The 25,818-nt window shown below is 60.0% G+C and overlaps 2 protein-coding genes across 4 annotated transcripts in view; one reads left to right on the plus strand and one right to left on the minus strand.

The window, feature by feature from the left end:
• Window positions 1-9,076, plus strand: part of KLHL29 (kelch like family member 29) — a 75,948-nt gene extending 66,872 nt beyond the window's left edge. For 2 of the 3 annotated variants that reach the window (XM_056824778.1, XM_056824786.1), the window contains 6 exons: window positions 1,633-1,831; window positions 3,403-3,585; window positions 3,676-3,856; window positions 7,109-7,302; window positions 7,514-7,658; window positions 7,770-9,076. In XM_056824778.1, the coding sequence (XP_056680756.1) occupies window positions 1,633-1,831; window positions 3,403-3,585; window positions 3,676-3,856; window positions 7,109-7,302; window positions 7,514-7,658; window positions 7,770-7,953 (1,086 nt within the window). In that variant the 3' untranslated portion in view covers window positions 7,954-9,076. Of the gene's footprint in view, window positions 1-1,632; window positions 1,832-3,402; window positions 3,586-3,675; window positions 3,857-7,087; window positions 7,303-7,513; window positions 7,659-7,769 lie in introns of all 3 variants that reach the window. The other variant, XM_056824788.1, reaches the window with a different exon arrangement.
• A 7,471-nt stretch (window positions 9,077-16,547) lies between these two features.
• Window positions 16,548-25,818, minus strand: part of ATAD2B (ATPase family AAA domain containing 2B) — a 44,800-nt gene continuing 35,529 nt past the window's right edge. The window contains 8 exon segments of the mRNA XM_056824902.1: window positions 16,548-18,684; window positions 20,785-20,913; window positions 21,000-21,127; window positions 22,295-22,960; window positions 23,839-23,976; window positions 24,182-24,283; window positions 24,286-24,303; window positions 25,410-25,569. Coding sequence (XP_056680880.1) covers window positions 18,643-18,684; window positions 20,785-20,913; window positions 21,000-21,127; window positions 22,295-22,960; window positions 23,839-23,976; window positions 24,182-24,283; window positions 24,286-24,303; window positions 25,410-25,569 — 1,383 coding nt within the window. The 3' untranslated portion in view covers window positions 16,548-18,642.

Below are 25,818 nucleotides of genomic sequence, written 5' to 3' on the forward strand. Positions count from 1 at the left end.
CAGAAGCTACTGCAGTAATCTAGGCATGACACGATGGTGGTCTGCATCAGGGTGGGAGCAGTATCAGAAGAGAAGAGGGTGACATTGGAGAGAGGATGAATAGGAGAAACTAACTAGCGATATTACCAAGGTGAAATCAACAGGGGATGGTCAGAGATGAAATCAGCAAGAGATCTTCCACCTGTAGAGGTGAAATCAACACACAGGTGAAATTGAGATTTTGTGGAGACAAAATCAACAAGAGATGGTATAGAGATGAAATCTACCAGACATGCTACTGTTGCCATGACAAGAAATATTAGAGGTAAAATTGGCACAAGTGAAATCAACAAGAGATACTGCTTGGAGAGGTGAAATCACAAGACATGTTAAGGCAAAAATCAACAAAAGAGATATTGGAGGGGTGAAATCTGAGAAGTCAAGGCTGTGAAATCAACAAGAGATGCTTTCTGCAGGGATATGCAGAGGTGAAATCAACAGGCCTGGGCCACAGATTGGATATGGGGGACCAGGAAGAGAAAGTGAGGAGCCCAGGATGACTCCTGGATTGAGAGCCTGCCAGTCTGGGAGGATGGGGGTACCCTCAACAGTAACAGGGGACTTGGTGGGGAAGTTAGGAAGGAAAGATCATGTGTTCCATTGTGGACATGTTGAGTCATAGATGTCCCCTGGATGGACATTGATTGGCTCTCCCCACCTGGCCCCTTCTTATCTTCTGGTTTCCCTACACATTCTCTTTGCTACATCCTCTGAGGTCTGGCCATCCTGGCCTCCTTGTGGTTCCTCATCCACACACAGCACTCCATCTCGCCTCTCGACTTTGCCCAGGCCTGCAGTGTCCTCCCTCCTCCCCTTGGCCTGCCCCTCAGAGCGCCTGGTTTCCTTGAAAGTTCCTCTCCAGAGGCACCTCCTGCATGAAGGTTTTCCAGCTCGCTCTAGCTGTTGGGCCCTCTGCCCATTCCCAGCAAGTACTCTCTGGCCTCGCCCCGTCTCCACTCGGGCCTCTTGGATGGCCACGAGGGCTTGGGGGTCTCTTTTCTCAGTTGTGACTGTCTTGACCCCCCAATCCAACGATGTGGCCCCCCCCAGCACTGCGGTTCCGTTTGTCAATTAGCTTTTGCAAAGGGACATTCACTTCGGAAGAGTAACAAGAACGGAAATGGGAGCATTTCCTCCCACCTTGGGGGTTCGCTCTCCGTTCTTCCACGTTGGCCCGTGGGGAGAGCCGGCTCCAGCCACTTCTCATCCCACAATGCTCAGCGTCTGACGCCCCAGCGTAGCCAGGACAACCCACACTGGAGAGCAGCAGCTGGCCCGGGAGCGCCGCGGAGGCGGCAGCCACCGCCCGGTCTGTGAAGCACAGCAAAGGAGCGAGTGAGGGGCAGCTGGCGGCCCAGCGGGGCCCCTTTTCTTGGTTCTTTATCTTCTTAATCCTCGCCTTGTCATGGCAGCAACCCAGGCAGAGGATCGGCCAGGGCAAGGCCATGGGGTCAAGTGACTTGTCCAGGGTCTCTCAGCTGGGAAGTGTCAGAGGTCAGATTGGAACCCAGAACCTCCGGTCTGTGGCCCCCTCTGGTTCCCGAGGCCAGACCATGGGCTGTGCCCTAGCCAGAGGCCTCTCTCCCTCCCTAGCACGCCGCCGAGCTGCTGGCTGTGGTGCGGCTGCCCTTCATCCACCCCAGCTACCTGCTCAATGTGGTCGACAACGAGGAGCTCATCAAGTCATCCGAGGCCTGCCGGGACCTGGTCAACGAGGCCAAGCGCTACCACATGCTGCCTCACGCCCGTCAGGAGATGCAGACGCCCCGCACGAGGCCCCGGCTCTCAGCAGGTAGGGCGGGCGGGGGGCGGTGGGGGGTGCCCTCTGGCCGGGCTTGTGCCTCAGCCATGCCTCTGCGCACGCCAGGCGCTCCCTCCCTCCCTCCCTGTCTGTCTTAGAATCACTGGGGTCAAGTGACTGGCCCAGGGTCACCCAGCCAGGAAGTGTCTGAGGAACCTCCTCTAGGCCTGGCGCTATCTGCTGAGCCGCCTGCTGCTCACTTGCTCAGCTCTTACTGTCTGTCTCTCTCTGCCTCTCTGTGTCTCTGTGTGTCTGTCTCTCTATCTCTCTCTCTGTCTCTCTCTGCCTCTCTGTCTCTGTCTCTATCTCTTTCTGTCTCTCTCTGTGTATCTCTCTGTCTCTGTCTCTCTCTCTGTCTCTCTGTGTCTCTGTCTCTGTGTCTGTGTGTCTCTCTGTCTCTGTGTCTCTCTGTCTCTGTCTCTCTGTCTGTCTCTCTCTCTCTGTGTGTCTCTCTGTCTCTCTGTGTGTCTCTGTCTCTGTCTCTCTCTGTGTCTCTCTGTCTCTGTCTCTCTCCATCTCTCTCTGTCTCTGTCTATCTCTCTGTCTCTCTGTGTGTCTCTCTGTCTCTGTCTCTCTGTCTCTGTGTCTCTCTGTGTGTCTCTCTGTCTCTGTGTGTCTCTCTCTGTCTCTGTCTCTCTCCATCTCTCTCTGTCTCTCTCTCTCCATCTCTCTCTGTCTGTCTCTCTCTCTGTCTCTCTGTCTCTCTCTCTCTCTGTGTCTCTCTCTGTCTCTCTGTGTCTCTGTCTCTGTGTCTGTGTGTCTCTCTGTCTCTGTGTCTCTCTGTCTCTGTCTCTCTGTCTGTCTCTCTCTCTCTGTGTGTCTCTCTGTCTCTCTGTGTGTCTCTGTCTCTGTCTCTCTCTGTGTCTCTCTGTCTCTGTCTCTCTCCATCTCTCTCTGTCTCTGTCTATCTCTCTGTCTCTCTGTGTGTCTCTCTGTCTCTGTCTCTCTGTCTCTGTGTCTCTCTGTGTGTCTCTCTGTCTCTGTGTGTCTCTCTCTGTCTCTGTCTCTCTCCATCTCTCTCTGTCTCTCTCTCTCCATCTCTCTCTGTCTGTCTCTCTCTCTGTCTCTCTGTCTCTCTCTCTCTCTGTGTCTCTCTCTGTCTCTCTCTCTCTGTCTCTCTCCATCTCTCTCTGTCTGTCTCTGTCTCTGTCTCTCTCTCTCTCTCTCTCTGTCTCTGTCTCTCTCTCTCTGCCTCTGTCCATCTCTCTCTCTCCATCTCTCTTTCTGTCTCTCTCTGTCTCTCTCTCTCTGTCTCTCTCTCTCTCTCTGTCCCTCTCTCTCTCTCTGTCTCTCTCTCTCTGTCTCTCTCTGTCTCTGTCTCTGTCTCTGTCTCTCTCTCTCTCTCTCTCTCTCTCTCTGTCCCTCTCTCTCTCTCTGTCTCTCTCTCTCTGTCTCTCCCTCTCTCTGGCTCTCTGTCTCTCTCTATCTCTCTGTCTCTCTCTCTCTCCATCTCTCTCTGTCTCTGTCTCTCTCCCCGTCTCTCTCCCCCCCTCCCCCCCATGCTGACGGGGGTCGGGGTCGGGGGGGCCGTCCTGGAGCTCCGGGGACCCGTCTCCCCGCAGGCGTGGCTGAGGTCATCGTGCTGGTTGGGGGCCGGCAGATGGTGGGGATGAGCCAGCGGTCACTGGCCGCCGTCACGTGCTGGAACCCTCAGAACAACAAGTGGTACCCGCTGGCCGCTCTGCCCTTCTACGACCGGGAGTTCTTCAGTGTGGTCAGCGCCGGGGACAACGTCTACCTCTCGGGTGAGGGCCGCGCCGGGCTGGGGGGGGAGGGGGGCCCCGTCAGGCCCCGACACCCCCCTCCCCCGCGCTCACTCTCGGCCGCGCCTCCAGGTGGAATGGAGTCAGGGGTGACCCTGGCCGACGTCTGGTGTTACATGTCGCTGCTCGACAACTGGAACCTGGTGTCCAGGATGACCGTCCCGCGGTGCCGCCACAACAGTCTGGTGTACGACGGCAAGATCTACACCCTGGGAGGCCTCGGTGTGGCCGGCAACGTGGACCACGTGGAGAGGTGAGGGGCCCGCGGGGAGCGGGGGAGGCCCAGCCTTTTCAAGGCTCCTCCTCCAGGCTGCCCTCCCTGCTTCCACTGCCCTGAGCAGCGCGGCGGGCGTCCCTAACCTGACCTCTGGCATAAAACAACCTGGCCTTGTGGCTGCTCCCCACCTATCGGCGTCCCCGCTTCTATCTCTGGCCCCCCTCCTCTGACTCCTTCAAATCCCAGCCCTTGTGCCGCCTCTGCCAGGAAGCCCTCCCTGGTTCCCCAGGGAAGTCCAAGCAGGGCGGCTCCACCTCTCTCCTCATTTGCTTCAGTGCTAGCCCCATCCACCACACTCTTTCCGGGGGGGGACGCAGTGGCACTGCCCGCCGCCCTCAGACAAACAGAAAGGAGCCGAGACTTGGGTTCAAATTCTGCCCCTGGAGCTTCCTGGGTGAACCCGTGCCCAATGGGAATATCCCTTGCACGAGGGAGGGCCGCTCCGGGAACGCGTGGCCTGTTGTCCCTGGGGCCAGGCTCAAGCCGGGCAAGAAGGCTGCCTGGTGGAAGGCACAGCCCCGCCCTCTGGAGAGCAGGGCAGGGACCGAGCCAAGAGAGACCACCCGGGAGGGGGCTCGGCTGGCCCAGCAGGTCCAGGAGCCACTCGGACGGTTCCCCGCGGCCGCACGAGCCGACAGGACTTTGCCACGGTGAGAGGGGAGAGCTCTGAGGAGGAAGAAAACGGGCAGGAAGCCAGCTGGAGGCCTCCCGCAGGGGAAGCTGAAAACCGCCTGAGCTCAAGAGGAAGAAAAGCCGGTGCAAAGGGGGCAGCGTGAGCGCAGGGAAGACGAGCCGTGCCACACGCAGGGTCGCAGCCCCCTCGCCATCCACCTTGGGAAGCGCAGAGCCACAGCCGACAAGACGCGGAGCGGTGGCAGAACGGACGCCCAAACGCACGGAAGCGCCGAGGCAGGCAGGGGAGGGAGAGGGCCGGTGGCATCCCGGGCAGGCCGGGCGCTCTCTGCTGGAGCTCCCCGAGGGAACGAGGAGCAAGCCAGGAGGGATACGCCGTGGACGAGGGTCTCGGCCAGGGGCCCCCGTGAAGGTGGGGCCCGTGATCGCTTGCGTGTGCTCTGGACCCCGCAGGCCCGAGCTCTGGGGACCCTTCAGCATGGTGCTGTTACTGCTCGGCCAGGTGGGGAACTGCACATGGCCCTCGGGAGTCCCCCCGGAGCTGCAGAGCACACGTTCGGCCCCCTCCCACACCGTGGAGTCCCACGTCTCCGAGGCAGGCCAGGCTGCCCCCTGCCCGGGTCTACACATCCTTCCTAGCTTGGTGCAGGGTCTTCCCTGGGGTCTCTCCTGAGAAGGCGGCTGATAGTTTGGCTGCGAGATGAAGCTCAGCCGTCCCTGCCCCAAGGGCTTCGTCATGTGGCTCGGGAGCCCTGGCCCAGGTGCTCGCCCACCCGCCCCAGGATGGTCCGCGGGGCTCAGGGTAGCAGCAGGCGGCCTCGCCTCCCCTTCGAGGCCATTTGTCAGCCCGTAATAAACACGCGGAGAAAAGATTCGGGGGGACACGGAGGAACACGTGCGGCCAGACCCGGCGTCCTGTCCCAGCTCGTGTCGGCTCTTTTAATCTTCTCAAACGTTGGTTCCTCGTCACGAGAACTCCCCCTCGCTCACTTGCTGCCCAACGACAACCGAGGCAGCAGGGCAGAGGCTGGCTGGGCCCCTTCTTGCCCCATTCAGCTCCCCAGGGTCTGGCACCCAGCAGGAGCGTCAGAGTGGACTCCCTCAGCAGCCATCCTCGTCTCACTGTGAGCCTGCAGCACCCCAGGGTCCCCCCTCTGCTGGAGGCGCCCTCCCAGATGGACGTGAAGTCACTGATGACCAACGCTCTGATGGAGCCATTTGCTCGGTTCAGATCGTCCCGGCCCCCTTTGCGGCTTTGGAAAGCTTCTTTGAACGCGTTTAGGTTCAGAATTGGAGGAGGAGTGACTAGAGAGCCAGGCCTAGAGACGGGAGGTTCTGGGTTCAAATAGGGCCTCACGCACTTTTTATCTGGGCAACCCTGGGCAAGTCCAGCCCGTGGCACTCTTCTGCCTTTGAACCAGTACACAGTATTGATTCTAAGACGGAAGGGAAGGGTTTTAGGCAATTCACCATTGGAAGAACGGCTCGGTTTCAGTTCCAGGTCAGTGACAATGGAGAGGGCCCTTCTCCCAACAAAGGCCCCAGATCTCCAGCGAAGAGCCCTCAGCCTAGTTCCCTGGCTTGGGTAGCCTCTTGTGGTCTGTCCTCTCCAAGCCAGAGAACAGAAGCAAAGTGAAACTTGGGCAACTCCTCTGCCCCTCCCCGAGCCATTCTGTCCTTTCTGTGCTCTGCTTCTCGGTCCCAATCCTGCTAAAAAGGGCCTCGGTGTTAGGCAGTGCACAGCCCCTCCTATGGAGCTGGCACCAGCAGGAGCACCAGCCAGCACTGGCACAAGCACCAGCATAGGCTCAGCACCTCCCTCTCCCCTGCATTCGAGTCATTTTCCTGATTCTCAGGCTAGGTGCTAGGACAGTCGGGAGGGGGAGGGGCTGACCCCCCCCCCCCCTTCCCAGTGACTCAAATGTTACCTCTCTCTGTGAATTGTTTGATGAATCACCCTAGTGCTTTAAATCCCCCTCAGCAAAGCAGTTTTCCTCCTCCCCTCTCTATATCCTGTAGCTCCTCTTCTAGTTACTCTGGATCCTCCTCATTAACAATGTAACCAAGGAGCATAGGCACAATTGGATACAATGTAACAACTGAGAAAGACCCTGCCTACTCGTCACTTCTGGGGATGCAGCCCTCCCAGTCCTTCCCCTCAGGATGCCCAGATAAGGCACAGGACAGGAGTTTTTCTGGATCTTCTCTCCGGGCATCCTGCTTCCCCACAGGCTTTGCAGAACCACGGTTGGGCTCTCCGAGAATGAGAAGGAGTAGAAAGTGCAGCCTTCATCCCTGCGAGAGGGGCTCTTGGAGATGCCGCCACGTCCCTCTCTGGCCTTAGCGCAAGCCGGGCCTCTAAAGGATGACAGAAATCTGCACTGAGACCTGAGGAAAAGGGGGCTATGAGTGGAAATGAGGAGGAGAATGTGGGAGTGAAGGGCAGGACGAGCAGGGGACCTTGCTACATCCAAGGGAAAACATGGAGCTTGGGGGGGACGGGGGGGCACTAGAAGGACAAGACTGTCTCCTGTGCCCTGCCTCCCTGACTACCCGTGACCTGGGCATGATCAGGAGCCCATGTTCTGCCCACAGATATGACACAATCACCAACCAGTGGGAGACGGTGGCCCCGCTCCCCAAAGCCGTGCATTCAGCTGCAGCTACCGTGTGTGGGGGCAAGATCTACGTGTTTGGAGGGGTGAACGAGGCCGGCCGGGCCGCCGGGGTGCTACAGTCCTACATCCCACAGACCAACACGTGGAGTTTCATCGAGTCCCCGATGATCGGTGAGCAACGGTCAGCCGGGCTGTGGTGTGGGAGGGGCTCCCCGTGTGCCATTAAAGGAGGGCCACGGTTAGGGTTGGGGAGCCAGACTGCCCTCGGCCTCCAGCACCTCCTCTGGGCCTCCATGTCCTCGTCTGTAAAGTCGGGCTTGGACGGGGTGTCCCGAAGGCCCCTCCGGGGCCCTGACACGGGCTCTGGGCTTCTGCGCGACAGATAACAAGTACGCCCCTGCCGTCACGCTCAACGGCTTCATCTTCATCCTGGGGGGCGCCTACGCCCGGGCCACCACCATCTACGACCCAGACAAGGGCAGCATCAAGGCCGGGCCCAACATGAACCACTCGCGCCAGTTCTGCAGGTGAGCGGGACCGCTGGGGGAGGGCCGGGGACAGGGTCCGCGTCACGCGATAACCTGCGGCCGGGGAGGCTTCCTGGGCTCACCGCCTCCCCGCCCTGCTCTCCTCCACAGCGCGGTCGTGCTGGACGGCAAGATCTACGCCACGGGGGGCATCGTCAGCAGCGAGGGGCCGGCCCTGGGCAACATGGAGGCCTACGAGCCGACCACCAACACGTGGAGCCTCCTGCCGCACATGCCCTGCCCCGTGTTCCGGCACGGCTGCGTCGTGATTAAAAAGTACATCCAGAGCGGATGAGCCGGGCCGGGCCGCCCGAGGCAGCCCCGCCGGACTCTGAGCACTCTCTGCACCGAATGTAGGGACATGGCCCGGCCTTCGGGGAAGCCGGGGCGTGGCTGGTGCTCCGTGCCGGGGAGGCTCCCGCCAGCCCAGGTGCAATAGAAACTCCCTTTCTTACTTGCCGGGGTGGACGCCGCCTCTTCCCTCTCCCACGTCGAGGCGACCCGCTCAAGTGCCGGCGCTCCCCGGAGGCCCACTCAAGTTTTCACACCATCTCAGGCGCCCAGCTTGGGCGGGGGAGGCCAGGGGGATGACAGCCCCGGAGGTGCTGGGGGGCGGAGCCACGGGGCGGCCCAGCCCCCCTCCCCGGCAGATTCCGGCTGCCAGAGGACAGGCACTTGGGCCTGCTCTCTCCCGTCCCGTCTGCACTCTACCTTTCCCCTTTCCAAGAGCAAAAGTGGGGGGGGAGGCTGAAAGGAGCAGGAGGTAAGTAGAGGGAGGCTTGGGGCAACAGACTGACCCTGCGTCCTCCCAACGGGGCCATCCCACTACCTTTTCTACACTTAGATTGGAGATGCTGGGCTGCTCCCGTCCTTATTCTAGGGAATCCCGACGCCCCAGCAGCCCGAGGAAGCTGTGCCTTGTGGGGAGGCCCCTGGAGAGGCGGCTGCGGGGGCGGGGGCAGGGGATCGGCCATCCCCGGAGCGCAGGAGACTATTTTTGATATGGAAAGCTATATACGGAGAGCTCGGGACGGGGACGGCCAGAGCGAGAGCCGGGCGCCCCCCACCCCCACCCCCGGGTCCCAGAATGTAGCCCCTGACCGCACGGGCTGGCTCCCCCTCCCGGCTGCCGGAGCCCAGTGACGCGGCGATGTGGGAGATTATTTATTCTTTTCTTTTTCAAGTAATAAGCACAACGAAACTCCACCCGTCCTCGGCCATCGCGGGTGCCCAGGCCACGGGGCGCAGCCGGCGTCCCGCTGGGCAGGCGATGCCTGGCGACGTGTCCAGTCCCCCTCCTCTCCTCATCGTCACACTGGAGCAAAGCTGGCAACTTCTGGGAGCTGCCAGGACTGTACAGAACTGCGCCCATCGGGTAGCTCTTGGTATACCGTAATAAATCTATTTATAGACCTAGACTCCCCGTGCCCTGGCGCGTTCTTGGCCTCTGCTGCCTCTGGGCCTTGTCACCCGCCTCGTGTTTCCTTGTCTGTCTGTAAAGTGGACCCCGGGGCACCCCCCGCTGGCCTGGCCGCGAAGGCCCCAGCAGCTCCGTGCCCAGACCCCAAGGAAGAGTGAAAGCTGGGAGAAGGCCTCTCCTCTCCTGGAGGTCACAGCCTGCATCACGAATGCGCACCCCGCCATGGCGTGTACACCTTGCCACAGATCAGCCGGATCTGGCTACCAGGGGCTGGTGAGCACTGGGTGGGACCTCTGCAGAATGGGCATTGGGAACCTTGGAGTCTACGGGCACAAAATTACCCAGGCAGAGATGCCCAAAGCATAAGCCCAGAGTCATCAAGTCCAACTCCTCATGTTCTAGATGGGGAAGCTGAGTCAGAGAGCAGCTGGGGACCCGCGCTGGACCCCACAGGGAGCCCCAATCCTAGCCAGGTCCTCAGACTGGCTCAAGCGTCCTCCCTCCTGATAGCCCGGGATCCCGGGACCAGCATCCCATGGCCACAGGATTGGGGGTGCCCTCACAGGGGCAGTGAGGGAGGGAGGGGGGTCCTAAGACAAAGAAACGCCAGGCACTCACACTGCAGGAATCCGATGTATGTCGCCAGGCTCGACCCTGCCAACATAGGGCTCGGGGAGTGCCCGAGGGTGCAGCGTTCAGGGAGGCGAGGGCCCTTGCTCCGTTCAGTTCTGGTCCAGCCCGCTCTAGGCTGCCATGAGTGCTTTCTGGATCCTCACTGCATCCTCACAACCACCCCAAGGCCTAGCCTCATCCTCATTTACAGCCAGAGAAACTGAAGGCAGAGAGAAGCCAGGACGGCCGAGTCAGGATTTGAATTCAGGTCTCCCTGACTCCAGGCCCGGCGGCAGGCCCAAGGGGCTTTAACAAACCGAGAGCCTGGGGGTGGGAGGGCACATGGCTAGAGCCAGGCTCCCTAGAGGAAAGAGACAGATGGGGGTGAGATCAGGGCAATCTCGGGGGAAACGAGCTTCCCTCCAGCTGGGCGCCTGCTTCGTCCTGCCCTGTCAGGGGCGCCATCATGGGGGGGTCCGCTTGGGCCTTCCGTTGTCTCAGCCCCTCTGATTGGAGGGCAGAGGGGGGGAAAGCCACCTTTATAAAGAGGCTCCGGAGCCAGCCGACCCCCATCACCGCCTGCCCTCCGCTAGGGGACTGGACACTCCCACCCAGCACCCCGGAGGCACAGGAGGAGTCCAGGCAAAGCTCTTCACCCACATATTCCAAGTTCTTCGTTGGATGCTCACAGAACACTGGGAGACGTGTGCATGCGATCATTATTCCCATCTTAGAGGGAAGGAAACTGAGGCAGGCAGAGGTGAAATGACTCACAACTCGGCTGGATTCAGACTCAAGGATTCCCCATTCCAGCCACTGAACCGTACAAAACAAAATCCAAGAAGAGCTAGTCCCCGTGGCTTCGAATGCCAACACAGCAATGGGTCTCAAAGGTGTGGATGCAAACTGAACCGGGCTGGGCCGAGTCACGAGCTGGACAGGGCCTCGGGAGCCCCTTCGTTTAAAAAGGAGGAAGCTGAGGTCCCGGGAGGCCACAGGATCCCGGAGTCCCAGCCATCGTTTACAGATGCCCAGGTCACGCAAGTCTAAGTATCAAAGGCAAGATTTGAACTCGGGCCTCCGACAGGCAGCCAAATGATCTGGTGGACTCAGAACTAATAATTCGAGTGATCTTGAGCAAGTCATTTAACTTTGTCTGCCTCGGTTTGCTTATCTGTCAAAATGAGATGGAGAAGGGAGTGGCCAAGAGAACGTGCAGTCAGAGGCGCCTGCCACAACTGAACGACGAGACCCCTTTCCCCCGGCAGCCCCTGGAGCTCTTGGAGCAGAGGCAGGAAGAGCCCTTGGTGGGCCTGTTCGGGCCTCCGGCCGGGTTCTGTGCTCTGGGGCCAGCCTCGGGAGGAGAGGCTTTGGGAAGGTGGCCAAAAGCAAGCAGCGATGCCAACGGAGACAGCCCAGAACAGGGCAAGCCGCGGGCTTGGCAAGGGAGCAGATCGCAGCAGCCCACACACCAGTCCTGAGTACCTCTGGGTGGCCGCACCGGAGGGCTCTCCAAGGCTTCCCTGACAGCCGGGGGGATTCCTCGTGCCCACAATGGGCAAGGCTTCAGGAGGGACCCAGGGGTGGCAGGAGTCCCTGCTAGTGAACAGGGCAGCGATGCCCACAAAAGCCGGGCAAAAGGAAGAAACCTGAGGAGTGGGCAGCTGGGTGGCTCAGGAGATAGAGCCAGAGAGACGTGAGGTCCCAGGTTCAAATTTGGCCCCAGACACTTCCTAGCAAGTCACGTAACACTCATCAGCCAGCCTTTACTGCTCTTCTGCCTTGAACCAATAATACAGGACTGATTCGACGAGAGAAGTTTTATTTTTTAAAGAAATTAATGCTATTTTGTACAGATGAGATGCACACAAAGAAGGGCATTAAGGCATGGAGGGGAGGAGAACTGAGTCAAGGAGAGGAAACAACCTAACTGTGGAGGGCGGCTCATAAAGGGGCAATTAAAAGAGGAAGGAAGGGGGGAAACGGCTCTGGCTCTGCACCTTCTTGGTGAGGAAAGGAGGGACAGAGGGATACAGAGATATAAAGATAACTTCAATTCTCAACTCCATTCTTTCTCCCTCTTATCTTTTTACTCTTTATAACGAGATGCCGAAGAGGAAATGGGAAAAAAATATGAAGATACAATGGAGGGAAATATAATTAATAATCATAACAGTTAATGTTAATGGAATAAATTCACCCATAAAACAAAGGATAGCAGACTGAATGAAAAAACTCAATCCACAATCTGTGGCTTACAAGAAACATCTGAAACATAAAGATTCATGTAGAATTAAAATGAGGGAATGGGAAGATGGCATACTAGCAGGAGGAAATATAGCCAAGGCAAGTGGCACTGGGCCTGGAGTCAGGAGGATCTCAGGTCAAATTTAACCTCAGATACTTCCTAAGGTATTCTCTGAGCAAGCCACTTAACCGCCATTTGCCTCAGTTTCTTCAACTGTATAATCAAGATAATAACAGAACTCCCTCATAAGAGTTGTTTTAAAGATCAAATGAGAATAAAATGCTTAACACAGTACCTAACACATAGTAGGTACTTGATAAATGTTTATTCCCTTCCCCTTCTATCCAAGAACTACTTCAAACAGACCTAGAAAATGCATCAGATCAAGTCCTGATTGGGAAATCTAATAAAAAAAAAACACACACACACAAAATGACTCCTATTTCCAGTCTACACTAGCATAGGGAAACAGGTCAATAGACATTGAAGATAGGTCTAGCCAAGAATGGCCATGAAGGGTACTCTAGAGGGACTGTGCATTAGCACAAGAAGAGATCTGATAACAAGCATCAACAGGCTTACTCTTGTACAAGGGCAGGAATAGATGCAAAGCGTCATTCTATCCCTACTACCCAGGTCTGGGTCAGAGACCTAGGGTTGTCTGAGGAGGGGGCTTACACTTAGTTAGGAATGAGGTTCCAGGCTGAGGAGTGGCTTCATACCTACACCCTAGAGCAAGGAGAAAGTTTAGAAGCAAGCAGGAGCAGAGCAGGTGCTCAGTTCCAGCGTCTAGCCTGCAAGGGAACAACCAGGGCAGAAATCCCAAGCCAAAGAGGAACATACAGTTCTAACCTTCTGGAACAGTGGAGCCTTCCAGGTGTCTAACAGTGAATAACTCCAGCAGCAGTCTACTGGACTTCCAAACGGGCAGGCTTATTTCTTAGAGCCAAACTCAGATCAAGAACTTGCACAGGGAGAGCAGAAATCAGTCCTTGTCTTAGCTCAAACTACTCTGGGAGTACTAAAAGACTGCAGGTGCCCAGTCTGAGCTGTCCCTGAGAGCCTAGAAGAACACAACACTCTAACACCAAGAAAGCAGGAACAGAACTAGTCCAGACACTCCCTCCCAAAGTGTACAGAGCCTAAGTCTCATATAATGTCTGAAGTTAGGGAGGAGACTGGAAAAATAGGCAAGCACATAAACAAAAAGAATCCCACGCTTAGAAGTCATTAGAATGACAAGGCCATTCAAGACACAAACTCAAAAGGAATAACTCCAAAACAGCTCCAAGCAAAGCCACACAGAAAAGCTCAGCTTGGGCATACGTACAATCTGAATTCCTGCAAGAGATGAATCCAGCACTTTAAGAGTTCAAAATAACCGAAATGAGAGGGACACAGAAAGGAAGAGGAGTGGTCAGTCCCTGAGCCCTCTCTGCCACCCTTGCTTAGGAGTTTGTTGGCCTCCCATCTCTGTCACTGGCTTAAGCCCCCACCACCTGTATTCCTCCAGTTTGAGGGATCCAAGCACCACAGTTCTATTTAACTACTTAACAGTGGGACTAACTAGCTTTTACAAAGAAATACTCATTTCAAAGGCATATCCAGAAAAACACCCCGATTCCTGGAGATGCCCTCTCTTGTCTCTGGGGTGGGTGGGGCCTAGATCCATAGTTTATCAATGTGCTCATTTCCAAGTCCAAAGCCCCTCTGGCCTGGTCAGGGATACCCAGAATCCTAGGCTCCAAAGCCCCCATGGTTCAAGGTCCCACTCTGCATCTAGCCTAGAAGAGGGGAAACACAAGAAGCCCCAAACCCCAAAGCCACTTTTTATGGCCACGTGGCCCAAGGAGAAGGGGAGAGGGGACCTTTCCTGCCCAGGTGAGGGAAACTTCCTCTCTGAATGCCCCAGGAAAAAGGTTGCCTGAATCACAGCAGCTCTGGCTATGGAGTCAATGAGAAAGAGGCTGCTCCCAGTCCCAGGGTAGGCTGGCACGGAATGTCTGCTCTTAGTTCCAGCTCCCTATTGTCTCCCACCCAGGTGCCTCCATCTGGGTATGCGCCAAAGCCTCATTACTCATTACAGTCTCCAGGGCAAGAGGAAGAAGCTTCAGGGTGGACAGTGGGTGGAGTGGCAATGAGGACCAAGGCCTTGGGAGTGGAGCGTCTCCTGAAGGGGGAAGTCCAGAATGCCGAGCTCAAGATTCTTGGAAATAAGTTATTGAGGGGAGGGGCCTCCCCCCAAGCTGCCACCAGAAGACATAAACACAAGATCCCAGGAAGGGGGGTATCCACTCCCTCGCCTGTCTCACTTCCACGGGAAAGGCTAGAGGACAGCCTACCTGGGAGCTGCAAGCAGGCACAGCCCATGCTGGGCAAGTCGAACCACAAGATCGCCTTGAGCACTAGCTCCCTTCGGACCCTACTGGACACACCGTCATCCTGGGGACGTGCAGCCTGGACACTCGGCCATTGCTACAGAGGATCCTTTTCTCCAAAATTCTTGGCTCCAAGAGACAGACTGATCTGAGGAAAAGGCACCAGAAATGGAGCAGGAGCATCTGCTTTGCCTCCTTGCCTTAAGGTCCAGGGCCTTGGGAAGGGAGGTGCCTCCATTAGGCCGGCCCTTTGTACTTAACATCTCCAGTGATCCTCAGAAAGCCCCAGGGAGGTGGGCACTCCTATTGCCCCCATTTCACAGATGAGGCAAGCAGAGGTGAAGTGCTGCTGGCCAGGATCGGAGGAGGCTGGGCTTGAATTCAGGTCTTCCTGAATGCAGGCCCATTTGCAGCTGAAGCCTGCTGTGTGCATTGTTGCCCTCATTGGAACCCTAGGGATGCTTCACTTGCTCAGGGACTTGGCTCCTTCCTTCCAGGCACCGGGTGAAAGAGAGCAGGGAAATGGGGGTTGAGAAGAGCTGGTTTCCTCTTAGCCAGGGATTCGGGGTGCCACAAGGGCCCGGGTGTGGGGCAGCCCCGAGAGAGAGCAGAAAGCAAGGGGGAGAGCATCAGGAATGTCCTTGGGAGAGCATAGTCAGGTGGAGGCACTGAGCCTGGAAGAGAGGTAAGGACCGCCTTCACTGGCAGGCAGGTAGTAGACAGGTGAGCAGGTGGTAGGGAGCAAGCAGGCCTGCTTGTGCTGCTGCTGGCGGATGCCACGAGCCTGGCTCTGTTACAGAATGCCAGAAGATGAGTCATTGGTAACAAGGCGAAAGAGCCCCCGCTCCTGCAGCAGAGGATGGCCACAAGTGGACCCCAACCCCAAGCCTGGCACCAGCCTGGCACCCGCAGCCTCTGTCCTCTTCCCCTTCTTCCACCCATTTTCCAGGATTGAAGCCAAATATCCCCGAGGGGGGGTGTTTGCGGGGCTTTGGGGAGCTCAGGAGGTCGTCCTCTGGACCAGGGCAGCTGGGCAGGGCCTTCTCCAGGCCCCTTGCTGCCTCCTTTCAGGTTTCTGGGATCTGAACTCGCACCTTCCTCCTGGTGAGGACAAAGCCAAAAGGAGAGCCCTGGAGACAAGGCCCCCTTCCCTATTATAAATAAGGGAAGAAGGGACGGTGGGCAGCAGCTCCCCACTTCAGGGCGGAGGGAGAGTGGCGGCCCGAGGCGAAAAGCACCAGGACATGAGCCGAGAGATGGGCCTCCTTTTCCCAGCATCTCCGGACCGCGGCCCGGAGGCTGGCCAAGTGCCCAGGGGCCATGCTCGGCCTGGTGCCCCGACGGGCCGCCCGGAGCCGCCTCGGGGAGCATTCTCCCAGGAAGCGAAGCCCTCGGCCTTCTAGACAGCCAGGGCTGGGCCCTGGGGCTTCCTCAGTCTGGGAGTCCCTGAGCCAGCCATCGGGGCCCTGGAGGAGGCCCCCTCCCCGCCCCCTCCTCAGCCACCGATGGCTTTGTCAGTCCGCCTTGCCTTTCCCTCACCCCAGCGGAGAATGGGGATGGTGGGAAGTGGGAGAGGCCCAGGCAGCCATTCGGAGCAAAGACGACCCTGCGGGCGGGCCGGGAGCACCCCAGAGATCGTCCGAGGAGTGCCCAAGGGTGACAGGAGGGAGGCCGAGGCTCCGCCTGGGGGGAAGACTCGGGGCGGGTTGGCTCCTGAGCGGAAGGGCAGAGGCCAGACACCCCCCATCGGGGGAGGACGCTTCTGGCCGGCCTAAAGCTCCGTGCAGGAGAAGCCGCTGTGGCTGGCACGACGGCCTCCAGAGAACACGGGCCATGCAGGGCCCCAGCCTCCAGACCCCGGAGACTCGTGGAGGGAAGGGGAGGGAGGCAGGCAGCGGCCCCGTGAACCATCCTGCAACAGTCCGAGTTCGAGGTCCAATCGGACCCACGGCTGGCTGGGCCTGTCACATGGGGCTCACAATAGCCCTGACCTCCTGGGGATGTTGCAAAGTGCTAGCCCAGGGGTTAGAGCCAGGCCCAGAGACGGGAGGTCCTGGGTTCAAATCTGGCCCGGTCACGTTCCTTCACCCTCAGGGCTCTTCTGCCTCAGCACACACACACACACACACACACACACACGCACACGCACACACACACGCTGTGGATGCGGGTTACTAACCCCCCCTCCCCCCCCGCCCGGGAGACAATCATTCCTCGAACTGGGCTCCGGCTGGGTTTTTCTTATCCTCTTTATTCAAGTATTTCACAGCAGGTATATTACAAATTACAGTAAATGTTCAAAATTCCAGAAGTTTCAAAAATTAAATAATTTACTTCAAACTAATGCAAAAGCAAGTTCAAATGCAGACACCAATCGAACACAATTGCAAATCGAACGAGAGAATCCAGCAGGCCTTCCCGGAGGAGGCCGGCTCCGGGCCGAGCAGACGCGACAGGAACGAAAGCCACGACGGGGCGCCCAGAGTCCGGATGAGCCAACGGAGAGAAGAGGGAGATGCAGGGCCGAGCCCCGACTCGAGCGCACTTGGCGGTCACACGTCGGAATCCTGCTCGGAACGCGCTGAAGAAGGCCGACGGGCCAACTGAATGGAGGAGCGGGAAGACAAGGTACGCGCACGACCCCCCGTGAACCTAAATGCATTGGCGTGTGAGAAACCAAATCAAGGAACGATACAAAGGACGCAACAACCAAACGAATGCCAGGAGAGATCGGAACGTGGGCGCCCAGAGCGCGCTCGGCACGCGGAACGTTCCCAAGAGGAAGCCGGAGCAGGTCAGTTCGCACAGAGCCTTTGCCGGATGAAAGCGAAGCTCACGAAGGAAAGCTGGCGGGCGCGCGCTTGGCGCCTGACCTGAGGGGCGTCACGCGCCCGGCGGGGGTGCTCGAGCGCCGTTCCCGTCCTGCCCTCTCCAGGGGAGGCTCAAAACAAAAACCGAAGGAAGTCGATCTTTCGGAAGCGTCGTCGTGCTCGTCAGGCTCACTCACTGGTGGCGAAAGTCTTCAGCGCCGAACCGTGTCCGTCCGTCTGTCCGCCCGTCCCCAGCGTGGCTGTCACCGGACGGGACGCTTCTGAATTGGTGAAACGGGAATGGAGGCTCCACAACGCGCTGCAGCAAGAACCTGAGACTTGCCAAAACCCTTTTACCAGAAACTTGCTACAAAAAGCTGCTACATTTTATTTCATCAAATCTTCAAAGTCTGTAACAATCGTCATCAAAGTACAAAAAGCGACGGGTCAGACGGGAGGTCGGCCGCGGGACGGTGCTGACGAGGCCCAGAGGAAGCGCGAAGGTCCCCCGGGAGCCGCCGACGAAGTACAGTGCTTGGACGCGGGGCGCACCTCGAGCTGCGAATGCTACAAAGTCAGTCTCTTAGGAATCGGCATTAAGGAAACGAGGGGCGGCGTCTCGGGGGGACGAGGCGCCGACGGGCGGGCGGGCGGGCGGCGGCAGAGCGCAGCCGGCTCTGTAAACACTGTCGGTGGGGCTACAAAACGCGTCGCCGCCACAAGCCCGAACGCACCGAGTGTTGCATATAGGGGGAAGCTGCACCTGTGGGAAGGACGCTGACGAAGGAGGACGTGACGTCGTCGGGCTTTCCTGGGCTCCGGACCGCCCGCGCCTCTGCCGATTCGGGGAGCTCCGGGGAGGGTCGGTTTCTGATTAATACTGGTTGTGCCTGGACACAGCGAGCGGGACGGAACGGCAGAGGCCCGAGCCGTGTGGCTGCCGAGGGCTCGGCCCCTTTGGCCCGCTTTTCCCAACGGAACGTTTCTGGAAGGGACAGACCCGACGGGCCGTGCGGCCGCCATTTTGGTGAGGGGGGGGGCTCTGGCGCTCCGCCCGGCGGCCGTAACCTTCTCTTTCTCCAATGAATAAAAGGCACATGAAAGGCGGTCGGAGAGCCTCTTCTCGTCCCGTCCTGCTTCCCCAGCATCCCACCCACCAGAACACCCCGTAGCAAATGGGAAGGAGACAAGAGGGCGCGCGGGCGGGGGAGGGGCGAGCGATTCTGTAGCACCAAGATCTCCACGCGGTGACGTCGTCGTCTGTCTGTGGAAAATACAGCACGTGCCGAAGATCGGTTTGGTTCTTGTAGGCTGGCTGGTTTCAGGTACCTGAGACAATAGCACCAAATGCAACAGGGGGCAGAGGGAGCGAGCGCTTGGGCCCAGACCGAGGCTCCACACAGGCTTGGTGCGATCACGAAGTGAATGGCTCAGAGAAGGCTGCCCGCCCGTCCTCGCGAGCAGCACGGAGAGAGGAGGAGAGCCGGGGAGGGCCGCCCGCACGCTCCGAGCGACCTCAGAGGAACGTCTCAAACAGATGGACGGTCCTTTCCATCTCCTGCAGGGGAGAAAGCAGCGCGTCACCCCACGGGCGCCCGTCCCTCCGTCCCCCCTCCCTTCCCTCTCTCCATCTCTCATCTACCAACACGCATCCCTCCATCCAGTTTCCCTTCACTCGTGCATCTTCCTTCCTCCCTTCCCTTCAACCTCCCGGCCGTCCCTCCGGCCACAACCGCCCAGTCCCGACTTCCTCCAGGCCCGGCCCAAGAGGAGGTGTCGACGGATCCCACCTTTCTCTGCCCCCCAGAAAAGTCCCAGCTTCAGAGAAATGTGGCACCAAGAAAGACCACAAAGCCCTCTCCTCCCCCCTCTCAGATGGCCCTGCAGAGGCACCTCCCCTGGGAGGGCACAAAGCGCTCTGGATCCGAGTGTGTCGTTCAATGGAAGACTCGGGGCAATGAGGACAGGAAGCTGCTGTGATGGCCCGTGTCCCCCCTCCAGCCCCACCCAAGGTGAAAGGCTGCTAAACGTGCCCCACAGGCCTTTCCCTCCACTTTCCTGCCCCCTGAGGATGGCTCTGGCAGAGGAAACGGCAAGCAAAGAAGTCGACAAATTTCACTGCGAGCCGAGCCGAGCCGAGCCGAGCCGTCCCTTTTGCCTTCTGTGAGAGGAACTCCCTAACGCCCTCACGTGAGGATTAGATCTGAAGGGTGGCAATAGTTCTGGATGAATCATAATTGTGATTTTAAGATAAAGTAACTCGTGGTATCGTAACAGGTTTGTGATCATTTGAGCCTATGAAGGGTTTGGATTAAGTGAATAACTGCTCTCGCACGACCTTCATGTCAGCCTCACCCTTCACATTTGTTCCATCTGGCACCCTCAGCAATCATGGTCTTGAACTTGGGACTTGGCCTTCAGGCTCACCACTCCCCTTTGTCTATCAAGTGCCTTCTTCCACCAATAAGAAGTATTTGTTGTCCTCGTGCCTCTGTTTTTAGATGATTAGAACTATTGTCTTATTTTTGTACCGGTATAAAAGTAGTCTCATTCTTTGGAGAACAGAGGAAGGTCTCTCCCAGTGCTCGGGGTTTTTTGGTCTTGACCAGAAGTCTGGCTTTATTGGGTTTTTTATTTATCCTCTCTGGATAAACCTATTTCTTTATGGCTTGGAGACCCAGTTTCTCTTAATTGCATTCCCATGGTTAGAAATGATGCCACACAATTCAGAACTATGCCCAGAGGGCGCTAAAAGAATGTCTGCCCTTTGATCCAGCCACAGCACTGCTGGGTTTGTACCCCAAAGAGATAATAAGGAAAAAGACTTGTACAAGAACATTCATAGCTGCGCTCTTTGTGGTGGCAAAAAGTTGGAAAATGAGGGGATGCCCTTCAATTGGGGAATGGCTGAACAAATTGTGGCATATGATGGGGATGGAATGCTATTGTGCTCAAAGGAATGATGAACTGGAGGGATTCCATGTGAACCGGGATGACCTCCATGAACTGATACAAAGTGAAAGGAGCAGAACCAGGAGAACAATGTACACAGAGACTGATACATTGTAGCACAACTGAATGTAACTGACTTCGCTACTAGCAGCAATGCAATGACCCAGGCCAATCCTGAGGGACTTATGGGAAAGAAAGTATCCACATCCAGAGGAAGAACTGTGGGAGCAGAAACAAGAGAAGAAAAACAACTGCCCGATCACATGGGATGATGGGGATAGGATTCCATCTAGATCAGTGACACATGTAATACCCAGTGGAATTGCACATTGGCTACAGGAGGGAGGTGGGGGGAGGGGAGGGAAAGAACATGAATCATGGAACCATGGAAAAATAGTCTAAATCAATTAATTAAATAAAATTTTCCAAATTAAAAGAAAAAGAAGTTATGCCACACTTCCTTGCCAAGACCCCCAATCCCACGTCTATTCTGGGCATGTTCCCATGTCCATAGGAGTTCTGCGACACAGAGCAGCTGTGGTGCCTGCATCCTGTTGCCAAGGTCTCCAGAAGGACACCGGAACGCTTCCTTCTTGGGCAAATGTGACAAAAGCCTGGAAAGCCCTGAGGAAGCTCAAGGCTCTCTTCTCTGAAAGAAAGAAGCCCCTCAGCCCCGCCCACAGCTGGAGGACTGGACTGCCCTTACCTCCACGAGGCGGGACTTGTCGTAGTCTTTGCGGTGTCGGTAGATGCACTGACTGAGGAGGGAGTACAGCCTCTCGAGCTGATCCACGGCCAGGTTGTTGCTTCTCTTGACCAGCAGATCCAGCAGTTTCTATGAAAACAGGGAGGGGAGTGGGGGTGTCTCCTGGGGTCACTGAGGTGGCCACCCCCGAGATGCCTTCCGGGGCCCACACTCACCTTCAGCCGTTCGTGGTCCACTACCAGGGGGGGGACGGGCTCCAAGGGTTCCTCCGGCACCAGGTCCAGGCCCGTTGTGCGAGACGGCTCCAAGACAAACTTACGACATCTCTTTCCCCGAGCGGCACCTACGAGGAAGTGGAAACAAAAAGGGAAGGTGGGCACCGAGCTGGCAGCAGTGACTGTGTCGTCTCAGGGATATCGTGAGGCCCCTCCAAGAAAAGAAGAGCTCCACGTGAATGACCGCAGAAAGCTGGGCCCCAGACAGGGAGCAAAGGAGGGAGGAGCCTTGTCCTACGGCTGAATGAACTCCCCCATGCCAGGGCTCTCTGGTGCCCACAAAGTCCAGGGCAGGGACAGTGCAGGGCATGGCAAATGGCCCTCCGGCTGGGGTCAGAAAGGTCTGCCTCGGTTGAAATTCCAGCTCCACACCCTGGGCCTCAGTTTCCTCATCTGTAATACGAGAGCCTTGGAGAAAATGAAGTCCAAAGTCCTTTCCAAATCTATGATCCAGGAAGCTGGTTCAATGGGAACTTGGCCACACGACCAGCAAAGGGCGGACGGGAAGGAACGGCCCCTGGAGGCCTTTTGCCCCTCATGAACCGCAGGTGCCCTCAAGCCTCCCCACTGGCCCTGGGCACCGCCACCCCCAGCTGGGGGCCTCCCCCTGGGGCCGTCTTCCTGTGCTTGGTCCCGGATGCTAACCCGAGTCCCACCAGGGAGGAGTGAGATCCTTTGGGACCAAACCTTTCTCCCCTCGAATAGCCCAAAACTAACAGAAATAAATTCTAGGCCCTTCCGCCCCTGAAGGGGCATCGAGAAAGCACTGCTTAGCAGGTGCCGAAAGCCAAAGGGGAGAGGGAAGTCCGCGGCCTGCCTCCCGCCCCCCGGGCCAGTCACGGCAGCTCAGACGCGTCCCTCCCCAGGACACCCTGCACTGGTCCTCCCTGGCACTCGCCCCCCGTTCTGCTTTCCCTGATCCCAGCTCCCCGGCATCGGCTGGAGAGAAGCCACTCGTGATCCCCGGGGTCTCCGGGAACCTTGGGCCCTCGCAGCCGCTCCCCTGCCTTCCAACGGGAGCCCCTGGGCAGGAGCAGGCTTCTCCCTCCCTTCCTCCAGACGAGCCCATTTCACAGCCCGCCAAGCTGGCCCAAAGGGGCGGCTCGGTCTCCAGAGGCCCCTAAAGCCTCGCAGGGCTGAGCAGACGCCCCCTGACCAATGCTTCCTGCCCCCAAGATCGCCACAGGCCCACCCCCTCTAGGGCTTCCGAGGGGAGGCCCGGGGGGCAGCCGTACCTTCTTTATCAGGCTCTGCGTCTTTGCCCTCGGGGTCCGGGCTCTGCTCCCCCTTCTCGTCGCCGGCGTCCTGGGGGGCCTCGGTGTCCTGGGGCGCCTCTGGCTTTCCTCTGGCCGGATCCTCCCCTCGGAGGGCCGCGCGGTCCTCGGGGGCAGCGCCGGCCGGGCCCCTGGGGCTCCCGGGGCTGTCGACGGCGGAGGCCTCGCCGTTGAGGCAGGCCTGGGCTTTGGCGAAGGGCTCCTCTTGGGGCGGCCGCTCCGCCTTCAGGGAGAGGCCGCTGCTGTTGGCCAGCAAGGACTCGTTGGAGCTCTCCTCCTCGGTGGAGGCGAAGTGGCTGTCCTTGGCCCGGGGGCCGTTGTGGAGCCGGGGCTCGGGCTCCAGGTCCATGACGTCGCAGGACGACTCGTCGTTGGTCATGGACAGGTCGCCCGTCTCCTCCCCGTTCTCCTCGGGGCCGTCGGGGCCCGCTTCGAACTCGCCGTTCTCGAGCAGCTTCGCCGCCGCCGCCGCCGCCGCCGCCGGCCCCGCCATCGGCCCCGCCGCCGGGCTGTCGTCGTCGGCAAACTTGCCGTCGTCCTCGTCCTTCTTCAGGTTGTTGGCCTTCCGCTTCTTGATGATGCCTTTGCCCCACTGAGAGCGCCGCCTCGACTTCCTCCGCACTCGAACTGGTTCACAGACAGAGGAGAGAGCCGACGGGTCAGCCTGGCGCTCGGGAGCCCCCGAGGGCGGCCAGGGCGGGGCCGGGGGGGTGCCCTCCGGGATGGGGGGAGGGGAGCCTCCAGGGGGAGGGAGGGGGGCCTTCAGGGGAGGGAGGGGGGCGTCCAGGGGGAGGGAGGGAGGGCCTCCAGGGGAGGGAGGGGGGCCTCCAGAGAGGGGGGGCCTCCAGAGCGGGGCCTCCAGGGTGGGGGGAGGGGAGCCTCCAGGGGGAGGGAGGGGGGCCTCCAGAGAGGGGGGGCCTCCAGAGCGGGGTGGCCAGAGCGGGGCCTCCAGGGTGGGGCCTGTGGGGGGGCCTCCAGGGTGGGGGGAGGGGAGCCTCCAGGATGGGGGGGGCCTCCAGGGGGAGGGGGGGCCTCCAGAGCGGGGTGGCCAGAGTGGGGCCTCCAGGGTGGGGCCTGTGGGGGGGGGCCTCCAGGGTGGGGGGAGGGGAGCCTCCAGGATGGGGGGGGGAGGGGGGCCCCCAGGGCGGGGCCTGGGGGGGGCCTCCGGGATGGGGCCTGCAGGGGGGGGCCTCCAGGGCAGGGGGGAGGGGGGCCTCTGGGATGGGGCCTCGGGGGGGGGGGGGGGGGCCTCCAGGGCGGGGAGGCCAGAGCAGGGCCTCTGGGGTGCACCTGAAGCTCCAAGGCATGAGGAAGACTGAAGAGCCCGCGGGCTCCACCCCCCCCATGTCTGGGGGCAAATGTGGCATCCATGACAAGAGGTGGGGACGAGCCTGGGAATGGGCGAGCTCCGTGCGCCATCTGCTGGCGAGAGCGAGGCTTCCCAGAGGGCCGAGGGAGGAGGGGCTCCGGGCCACCCGGCCCACCCGGCCCTGCCCGGGACTCACAGGCACATTTGTTAGCAGGGTGGTGCCAGGCGTCCACAGGGTGTCTCTGCTTGCTGCGAAACGCCTCATCCGCCCTCGCCTCTGCCCTGCGGGCCAGCACGCTGGGAGGGCTGAGCTGTTCTGCAGTCACGGGGAAGCCTGCCAACAGAGCAGCCGCTGGGCCACAGGAGCCCTGGCCACGCCCAGCCCCCTCCCCCGGGCCACGCCCAGCCCCCTCCCCAGCCCCAGCCATGCCCAGCCCCTCCCCCAGCCCCGGCCACGCCCAGCCCCCCTCCCCCAGCCCCGGCCATGCCCAGCCCCTCCCCCAGCCCCCCTCCCCCAGCTCCCCCAGCCCCGGCCTCACCTCTTTTCCTCCGCGCCTCCTTGATCTCCTCACACAGCTTGTTGAAGTCGGGGTCGAGCTCGGCGGCGATGATGGCGTGCGCCGTGTCCTTGAGCGTGCAGCCCTGTGCCGGATGATCTTATCTGCGAAGGGCACGCGGACGGTCAGCAGACTGCTTGGGGGGTCACCGAGCCGGGCGGAGGCTCCCCGCTCTCGGGGGCAAGGATGGCCCACCAGGCGCTGCTGCCGGGGCCGGGTGACGACCACCAGCTGGGCCTCATCCTGGACTTGTGCCCGTCTCGGGGTCCCCAGGGCCAAGGCCAGGGCAAGCCCCACTGGCCGGAGGACGCTCTGCTGGGCCCCCGGACAGGACGGCCCCTTTCCGGCCGTGGTCAGCCCGGATCTCGCGCCCTGGGGCACCGGGGGGGCAAGGACGAGAAACCCACCAGATCCTCCGACGAAGGCCCTGGCCGGGGCCGGCTGACGCCCTCCAGACCCCCAGGGGCAGCCCCCGCGGCCCGAGCCCACACAAGGGGCTCCCCCCGCCCCGGCAGCCCCCGGCGCCTTCTGCGCGCAGGTGGGCAGGCCGAGGAGGGCTCGGCATACAGCAGGCACTCAATAAGTGCTGGCCCACTTCCCCTCTCTCCCACACACACTGTAGTCCCAGTCCCGTGCCCGAGGGCAAGCGTGACTTCCTCCAGGGTGCTGCTGTTCCTGGAGCGCCGGGGACATGGCGGCGGCCTGCGCCCGGGAGGAAGGAGACCCCGGGGTGGCGCCCCACGGTCCGGAGAGCGAGGCAGCGCACTGGGCGTCTGGCCGGAAGGTCCAAAGCAGAAGCCGCCAGGGCAGTTCGGGTGGCAACGGGCCGGGCCCTGGCGGGCAGCTTCCTCTCAGCTGGGCGGTCCCGCCCGCTCCTTCACAGACACCTGGACCCCCCCGCGGCACCTGCCCCCCCTCACCTGGACCCCCCCCATCACCTTGCCGCCCCCCCGTCACCTGGACGCCCCCCCCCCTCACCTGGACCTCCTGCGGCACCTGGACCCCCCCCATCACCTTGCCTCCGCCCCCCCCCGTCACCTGGACGCCCCCCCCCGCGGCGCCTGCCCCCCCCCGTCACCTGGACCCCCCCATCACCTTGCCGCCCCCCCGTCACCTGGACGCCCCCCCCCTCACCTGGACCCCCCTGCGGCGCCTGCCCCCCCCATCACCTTGCCGCCCCCCCCCCGCACCGCCTGCCCCCCCGGCCTACCTCCCGGCTCCTTGTCCGGGTTGTACTCCAGCGCGTTGTTGCAGATGAGGTCGACGTCGCCCAGGAAGTCCCTGGCCGTCAGGTAGCTGTGCTTGTCGATGCGGGTGAGCACGGTGGACAGGTCCATGGGCTCCTTGATCACCTCCAAGTAGTCGGCCACCTACAACGAGAGGCCGCACTCAAGCAGAGCCTTCCCGGCCGGGCTTCGCACCCCCCCCCCCCCCCCCGAGAGCGCGCGCGGGAGACGAGGGGAGCCCCGCCCTTTGGAGGCACTACACAAGTTCTGGCGGGGGGGCCTCACTTCCTGCTCTGCCCCTCGGGCTGGGCGGGGTCTGAGGGGGGGGGCCGGCGGCCCCTCCTCGCCCCAAGCAGGGCTCCCCGGCCGAGCCTTTGGGCCTGCAGGCCTGGG

This window comes from Monodelphis domestica, chromosome 1 (genome assembly GCF_027887165.1).
Source record: "Monodelphis domestica isolate mMonDom1 chromosome 1, mMonDom1.pri, whole genome shotgun sequence".
Classification (NCBI taxonomy): domain Eukaryota; kingdom Metazoa; phylum Chordata; class Mammalia; order Didelphimorphia; family Didelphidae; genus Monodelphis; species Monodelphis domestica.